Source organism: Myzus persicae, unplaced genomic scaffold, assembly GCF_001856785.1.
Source record: "Myzus persicae strain clone G006 unplaced genomic scaffold, MPER_G0061.0, whole genome shotgun sequence".
Taxonomy (NCBI): domain Eukaryota; kingdom Metazoa; phylum Arthropoda; class Insecta; order Hemiptera; family Aphididae; genus Myzus; species Myzus persicae.
This window is the reverse complement of record NW_019102620.1, coordinates 132,525-141,492: the sequence shown is the minus strand read 5'-3', so window position 1 is coordinate 141,492 and position 8,968 is coordinate 132,525. Positions and strand designations below refer to the sequence as shown.

At 27.2% G+C, this 8,968-nt stretch overlaps 1 protein-coding gene across 1 annotated transcript; it reads right to left on the bottom strand.

Annotated features, from left to right (window-relative positions):
* Positions 1-3,966: 3,966 nt before the first annotated feature.
* Positions 3,967-5,299, bottom strand: LOC111032784 (probable uridine nucleosidase 1). Its single transcript, XM_022313241.1, has 4 exons — positions 5,235-5,299; positions 4,886-5,090; positions 4,381-4,809; positions 3,967-4,315 (listed from the first exon to the last, which is right to left on the bottom strand). The coding sequence occupies exons 1-4, from the start codon at positions 5,297-5,299 to the stop codon at positions 4,007-4,009; spliced, it is 1,008 nt and encodes a 335-aa protein (XP_022168933.1). The 3' UTR covers positions 3,967-4,006.
* Between the last annotated feature and the right edge of the window lie 3,669 nt (positions 5,300-8,968).

Below are 8,968 nucleotides of genomic sequence, written 5' to 3'. Positions count from 1 at the left end.
GTTGATAATGTCAAGTATCTTTGGTTATTACTTATTAGTTATTTAATAGTGTAATAATGAAAGGCTTGATGCAACAATAATAAGATTAATCGTAATATTTTCGAAATTGACTAGAGAAATTCGAACGATTTCATTGATAAAAAAAACATGTTGTATACATTTTATTTTTTAAGTGTTTACAGTTATTCGTTTTTGAATTACAACAAAATAAGAAAATCATTAAACGATAAATCAAGTAAATATCCAATGATGTACAAATATGAACTTCAAACGCTCATAAAAATTGAATTTTATTTTTCGATTGAAATTTTTTGATTATATAATAATATTTGTTTTTTTAAAAATTTTGTTTTTTTGTTTCCGTCATCGTGGTTTGCGGCAGTGAAAGTGTTTCGATTTTCTTCAACAACAACGTTTCTGGTAGGAAAGTGAATCTAGTTAGTGCGTTTGTGAGGTCAACATTTAAAATTCAAAATAGTTTTCAAAAACAACAGGAAAAACAAATAAAAAATTAAGGAAAAACGTGAATTTTTACGCAAAACCAGTTTTCAAACAAATCGATGTTGGTTTTTATTGTAACTCTAAAAAAAATGTCTATGGATACATGGCACTTTTACTGAATGTTTGTGTTCGCATTTTCTATACATCTTAAAATTTTCAACATTTTTTGACTCGTATTGAATTATTTATAGGCATATGAAATTTTCGATTAATATTTGTTTTTTTTAAACTGATGTCTATAAAAAAATTTCGCTTTGTCATAAAACTTTAATATGTCATACAAGGTTCCAAGTTTTTGTTAGTGGAAATTTAAAAAAAAAAGTTGAGAGTTAATCCACAATACATTTTTATGAGCGTTTAAATTTAGAATTTTGACAAAATTCGTAAAAAATACGATAATTAGCAAATTATTTTGTGTTAGAAATGCATTAACATTTTTATATTTATGTTTAAGCTTTAAAAATTGAATACAAGATTCCAAGCATCTTATGATAGATTGAAGTTGAAATTTTTACAACATTAGATACCTAATCACTCCATTTCTCAAGTAGTGATTTTCTTATTTTAATTCAAAAACGAATAACAGTTAACACTTGAAATTTACACAACAGGTTTTTTTATCAATTTATATACTTGATAAAGTATACAAAATATTTTGACTCGTTCTAAGCTGTCGATGGACATTTTCAATTTTCATATTTTTTTTTATGTTAATAAAATTATATTGGTTGTGTCAAAAAGCATGAAAATTTAATACAAAACTCTTAATATATTGTTTTCATTTAAAGTTCAAATTTAGACAACATTTCTCAAATTGATAAATTATTTTGTAGTTAAAATAACCTGATTGGCAATTTCACATATGTATATTTAATATTTTTCTTGCATCGCTGATAATTTAAGAATAATATTAATTCAAATATCGTATAAATAATAAGTAATAACAATATAAAATATTCTAGACTGACATACCGCCTTCTCTCAGAACCGTTTTTCGTATACAATGACATTAGGATTAGGTATATCATTTAATTCAAATTGTATATCATTCATGATAGCGACCTTATCTTGACACCTAGTGTACAGCGGAACGACATATACCTTCATTTTATGTTTACACAATATTATTTATGAGTTTATGACCATGTCAATATTAAAAAAAAAAAATTATCTCTGATATTATCATAGAAATAAATGTATAATTTTGACCCTAAATTATGACGAATTATCATTACAATATTTTTTTATTGCTATCACTTAATCGTGATGGTTTTATTGAATGATAGATTACTATTAGATACCTAAGATATGGATTTTATATTTTTGTGGCATATGGATTTTGTAAGATGAGTAAGTGTATTTTAGATGAAAAAGAATATTATGAAGTAATATTCATAAGGTAAGAAGTCCCCCGCTGGTCTGCTTACCTTTAATATATTCAGCATCCCTCCTCCTCCCGGTCAAAAGTTGAAATTACGACTATGCCCGCACAGAATTTAAAATAGAGATTAAATTATAGACTGATAAGTGATAACCAGCAATGCCACACAGCACACATTTACGGCGTTGTAATAACGTTGCAATCGGCAGTTCGCAAATTTGTGATATAATTAGCTACAAATTACCATCGCATATTTTCTTGTGATAAAATAATAACTGCAATACATTATAATAATACATAATATTACCTTTATTATAATGTATATTATTGCTTACTGGAAACAATAATATTTGAACAGCTAAACTAAATATTTTGAAATTAGTGTGGGATCACATCGTGTCGATGTCATGTATATGCTGATAATAATCACGAGTTTGTTTGTGCTTTACAAAATGCTTCGAGTTCGCTACATGTGCACCTATCTATTTGCCTATTATAGGAAGTAGGAATTTAATGCATTTAACGTTATTCGTGTGCTTTGGTGGTGGTACGAGTTGACTTGAGATCGACAGCTGTATAATATGTCATGTATTGTACTGTTATTTATTATTAAATACATTTCAAATTTCAATATAATATTAATTATTAATTAACCGTCTTAACCGGGTAGAGACAAATTTGCCTATTATACATTTAAACACAATTTATTAATACTATATTTTTCATGATACATGAACATATTCAAAATGTACTTTTTATAAATTTATATTTTTATACCTGGGCAGTGGGCACCGTAATAGTTTAGGGCCCCGCTCTAGTTCATTATTTACTTTTTAGGCAATATGCAGTTTCGTCGTTGCTGCCCATGCCATTTGTATTTGTCGATAATGATGATTAGTGTGAGTGTGGCTGTATATGGGTACAGGACTATTTACACACGCGCAATATAAATTAGTATAGAAATACTTACAAATAGAATTGTTTTTATTTTGCAAGTTAACAATAATTTAAAAAATAAATTTATTTATTAATAAATATTGAATAAAAAATTACATAAACAATAATAATAAATAACAGTAGTATAGTATAAGATAAGTAAGAATAGTTAAGTATTGTTACCGATGATAATTAATGAGTATTAACTGTGGAAGATCATAAATAGTTTTTAAAAATATTATTACCTAATCAAAAATAATAATTTTTAATTTAATTATATTGATAAACTTACCTTCAAAGGAAAAAAAAATAACTTGACGCACACTACAAAATGACAAATAATATCAATATCAGCAGCTATCAATGAATACTCAACTGCTATTCGTCATGATGTCACCAAGAATTATTGTAGAAACTAGATATACAGTATTGGTGATTGGTGTTATGAAATATATAAAATTAAAAGTTGTTATAGCGTTGGTTTCAGACTTCATATTATAATGTTAAAGTTGAGGTATTTATTGTATTAAGGAATTAATTGTTTTTATATACTTTATTACTGTGTGCTGAGCTCGTCTAGATGAACTAGATGAAAGACCACTGTAATTGTAGTTTTTATAATTAAATGTATGCTGAATATTTGAGTATTAGTGTAGTTAAATAAATGTATATAAGTCAATAGTTGGTTACAGTTTTTTCCTTTTTCATATTTTCTGTTCCGACGTAAAATGTATGTTCAAATTTCAGAGTAAAGCAACTGGGCAAGATATTTTTCTTTTTTAACAACAAAACTGAAAGATGTGGAAAGAATATAACCCGAAGAATTTTCATGTTGATTTTATTTTTCATCGATTAAATTGATTCGTTAAATGTTATCTTTATGTTTTTTTAATAATAATAATTCTAACATACTACATAAAATCAATTCAAAACATACACAAAATATTTTAATAAGTTAATAACTTTATGTTATTTTAATATTATTAATTGGTTTAAATTAAAACGTTAGAAAAAAAACTTGATGAACACATTAAAAAAACATTACACATGTAATATTACATATTTAAACTAACTCCAAAATATTTATAATTGATATTTAATTAAATAATAGCGTTATTATAATATTGATGATATTGCTGTCTGGGATATTTTAAGCCTACAACCTATTAAAAATATCAACTTTTAAATTTATGAAAAATACAACATAAGAATATTTTGGAACTCTTCAACATCAACTTCTTGGATGACTTCAACATTTTTTGGTTTTTTAGTTGCGTGTGAATAATCTACGAGTAGCCCTCCGCGTGCTTCACCCTCCATGATAGGTGTCACATTTACAACGAAAGATCTTGTAATCAAATTTGGCCACAACATTATAGCTGCGATTAAAGCGTCGCAAGGTTGCCAAGTTGCTAATTTTTTAATTTTTGATTCAGCTCGATTTAAAAATGTTATCATTTTCGTTTCAAGAAGACCAAGTACATTTGTTCTCCAAGACTAAAACAAAAAAAAAAAGTTAATAATAAATTGTTCAAAGTCCTTCTTAATTTTTTATAATTTACCGCTGGTATCTCAAGTACTAAATTTGTCTCCCAGGGTAGTAATGAAATGGCTACTCCTTGAGTTGAATTTAAAAATATAAAATTACTTTCTGGATCAGCACCAAAATTAAATTCTATACCCGGGCCTCTATTCCCATAGCCAGTCATACTACCACCCATAACATAAAAATGCTTGACTTTGTGAACAAATGTTGGATCCAATGATATTGCAAGCGCGATATTTGTTGTTGGTCCAAGAACAACTATACTCAATTCACCAGGATATTCATTTGCTAAATCAATTAATGCAACTGCTGCATGCTTTGATCTATTAATATTACCAGTGATTTCTTCATTAAATTCAAAATCACCAAATCCATCTTCGCCAAAGAAATAATCAGAAGTGTGATTCTGTGTCAGAGGTTTCGAAGCACCAGAGTAAACTGGAATCTACAAAAAAATTAAACTCTTGGTTTAAAACTGATGACAATAACATATATTATATTTTCTTTTTTGTCAAAGTTACTTTTGTTGCATTTGCTATTGTCAGTGTCTTGAGCACATTTTGCTCGACGTTTCTCAAATCGGAGTTTCCATAAACGCAAGTTATTGCCACAATATTAAAATACGAGTCGTTGTAGGTGGCACTCGATGTTAGTAGAAGCAACATTGCCATTGCATCATCAGCACCAGCATCCGTGTCAACCACAATGTATTTATCACTTTTCACTCTAGTAGAAACAATTAAAATGGGTTCTTATACATGTTTATAGTTAAAATATGTAAACAACGTATAATGCTATATATTAATTTAAAAAACAATATTTATTTTAAATAATATTTTTTTTATTTAAGCTTTATGATAGTTAATTTACCCAGTTAAAATTATTGTGATTAAAATTAATCCAAGTGGAATTAGTAATTCTTTGGTTTTCATCATTGCTGGATGCATGTTGCTTGTTATTTAACCTATAAAATAATAAGTATGCTGTGCATTATGTGTTCAAATCAAAGATTGTACATTTTTAAGTTAAAGTTACAACGAATTAAAATAATTATAATAACGGCTGTTTACAAATGTACTCGTTTTTTTTTTTATGTTTGGATTTATTTGACAACACCTAACCTATAAGGGCATAGTATTAAGAGCAGTTGTATCGTTTCGTGTTAAAATAATGATTATTAACTCAGCGATAGATTTTGAACAACTGAATATAACGAGGAACATTTACCTAATAAATTAGATAATTAATTATTAATGAAATATAGAGAATATGTATTCGTGCAGGGAAAAAATATAATAGCAATATAAATACATAATAAAACATATTTAGTAATATAGGCTGATAAACAGTATCTGCACAGAATTTTTTCTTATTCAATGATATATCAATGAAATCAAATTTAACAATACTTGCTGGTTTTGTTATTTTATTGAAATTTAAAACAAGTAAAATTAGATATTTGAAATTTAATTAAAATATTTGTAATATAAGATTTAATTTAAAGTTGTTATTATAATGGGAACAAAAAAAAGATGATCCTTAACCCACATTAATCGTTTATGAGCGTTTAAATTTAAAACTTTGAAGAACTTCGTTCACCAAATTCCATAAAAAACTTTAACATCCATACATAAAATTTGAAATTATATTAATACAAGGTTCTTTATAAGTGCGTATATGAGCGTAAATAAAAAAAAGTTGGGCATAAATCTACAATATTTGTTTTATGACCGCTTGTACTTATTATATAACAGATTAGGATCATAACAATTTGCAAATCATTTTGTAGTTCAAAATTTTTAATATTCATAGCTTAGATTTGAAAATATAATACAAGATTTTTCGAAAGTTGTTATAATTTATTTTAAAAAAATGTTGAAGTTAATATTAGTTAAGTAAGTGAAGGCCGTTTTTTAAGTTACCCATTTTTGCTGGTCAAAACTTTTGCCCCCTCTGTTAAAAACTGAAATGATACCAATGCTGTATATACATATATATGTTACGGACAATATGGAATACCGTGCAATGTGTATATTGCCCGGTCGATGTGGTCTTGGCTGGGCAATGTAAGCCATGCATTTTTCTTTAACTAACTAATATTATTTTTTATTATTATCATAAATTATAATTATTACCTATTTACGGACTTGATTTTTTTTAAAACAATCATTATTACCTATTTACAGACTTGATATTTTTTAAAACAATCATTATTACTTTTATTCATATATCATAATACAATAAACTTTACATTTCCCGGGCAGGACCACATAATATAACATAAACGTTACGTTACGCATACGTTACGCTTATGTATACAATATACATATACATCATAATATAACTTTATTTGTATAGAAAGCCTGTGTACATTTTATAAATTATTATTATTATTTACTATTGTACATATTTTTTTTAAACAAATAAAATGTTATGTATAGTTTGTCATTTTGATTGGCTACATTTTACTGGTACATACATTTTTTACAGATATATTAAATATTTAAAAAGAAAACAAATCTTTGGCACAAGCTACCTCGGGAGAGACTGTCAGAAAAGTATCTCATACATATAGGTACATTTTTTTTCAGCTCAAGAAAAAAGAATATTTTTATGGATTGCCATTATTTGATTACCTCATATTATACAACCATTATAATTAGTAGACATTGCATACATTTTTTTATAAATAAATTTATAAAAAAAACAAATCTTTGGAAAGGGCAATCGGGGTGAGACAGCTAGTAGATAATAAATAAATATACATATATATTATACAATAATACTCACGCAAATAATAATAATATTGAACGTAGCGCAGACTGGACAACTATAGTAGGTAGGTATATATAAGCAAAATTGCAAATCAACGTGTTTGTGCTGCAAGACCGTGTGCGTTTTAATACAGTGGTTGTTATGGTAAGAGTAGACTATAGTTTCGTTCCCTATAATTTATAATTTAGAAATTGGTACAACATTAAACAGTTATTTGAGTCGATATAATAATAAATAAGCAAATAGACACAATACTCACAAATAAAAATAATAATATTGTAGCGCAGATTAGTCAACCAGTTGATGTAAGAATTGCGAAATGCGAAACGATGCGAATTCACGTGTTTGTGCTGTGTGGACAAGTGGGTTATAAAGACAGTGGTCATGGAAGTAGAAAAACAGTTTTGTCCCTAGCTAAAGCAACGCCGAGTGGAAGGAACAAATACAGGACGGCAGGGGGCGAGGGCGAAAATTTACCCAAACCTAACCTATCACTATGACCGTTTTCTGCTAAAGGTTATATCCGGTTTCCAGCGAAAAAAATAATAGGTTACTCATATCATTTTACATATGTTTTGAGAACCCCTGAGCCTTAATCGGGAGTTACTGGTTCCTGCCAAATTAATATTGACCTTTTCCACCATAGGCCTTTTCCGCCAAAAACAAAAAAGTACGATATCCGTTTTGGCACCAAAAAAAGTTTAGGAACCAATGGTTTTAATTTTTTAAGCAATAAATGTCGTATAAAAATAGTAATATTACATGTAATAGCAATGATACTTGTAAATAAAGATAATTTGAGACCATAGAGGTGCCATAATATAGGTATATATTCATAGGTATATTAAATTTAATAATTTTTAAACAGTATTTTATATCATTGGTGGTAAGGAAGGAGAAAAAGAATTTCTTAAGTTTATTTACTACTTTTTGTTCACCGATGCAAAAAAACAGTAATTCAGAATTTGCGTTTCATGTAAAACATATTATAGATTAAAGTTGTGTACCTCAACGTGAAAGTCTGTGTACTTAAGAAGATTAAAGCTATTCTGGGACATCCAAATTACACAATCAAATTAATTACCCATTACTCATTAGTCATTAGTCATTACTAATCAATTGTGTTGTCAAATATCAAATGATTCATATATTTTTTAATCTATTGTGAACTAACATGGAGTTCTGATTCTTACTGTCTACATTTTCTAATATTATTTACATTTTTAACCAAATAGGTAAAGATATTATAATGTATAAAAGTAAAAAGAAAAAAAGAATAAAACTTCAGTGATAATTATGTGTCTACGTTCCTGTTTTTTTTTTTTGTTATTATGCTCCTTTTAAGTATTAAGATTTTGTTTACTCGATCTAATATTATTTGTTCGGTATCTTCTAAGCTTTTAAATTCTATATTTGTTTGAAATATTGTCAGCCTTATAGATTATATTGGTACAAGAACATATTAGATTATTTAATGGCGTCTTTTCGGGCAAAGTGTACCAATAAGTGTGCTGACAATTTTGCTCGACATAGATTTTTTTATTCTTTGTATGCTATAAAATGTCATACAAACCATTTAAAGTAAATCAAATGAATACTAAAATAATATTTAACATGTCATTTGTATCAAGCTATAGGAAACTATAATACTCATCCTATCCCTCTATCAGTATATAATCAATGACCCCTTTTTATATACCTACATATTGTTGCGCGTGTCACAGGCAGTGATTCAAATGGTGTAGATTTTTAATTAATTTATGATACATTTCGACATTGGTGATTGCTTATAGAAGTTTGCTAAAATTCAAGTTTAAACACATTTGTAC

Bases quoted from the DNA above. Each gene is read 5' to 3' on its own strand.
- LOC111032784 (XM_022313241.1), bottom strand. From the start codon at position 5,299: ATGATGAAAACCAAAGAATTACTAATTCCACTTGGATTAATTTTAATC. The intron at 4,810-4,885 runs GTAACTTTGACA...ATTTTTTTGTAG, and splicing joins CAATAGCAAATGCAACAAAA to ATTCCAGTTTACTCTGGTGC. The intron at 4,316-4,380 runs GTAAATTATAAA...TTTTTGTTTTAG, and splicing joins TAGTACTTGAGATACCAGCG to TCTTGGAGAACAAATGTACT.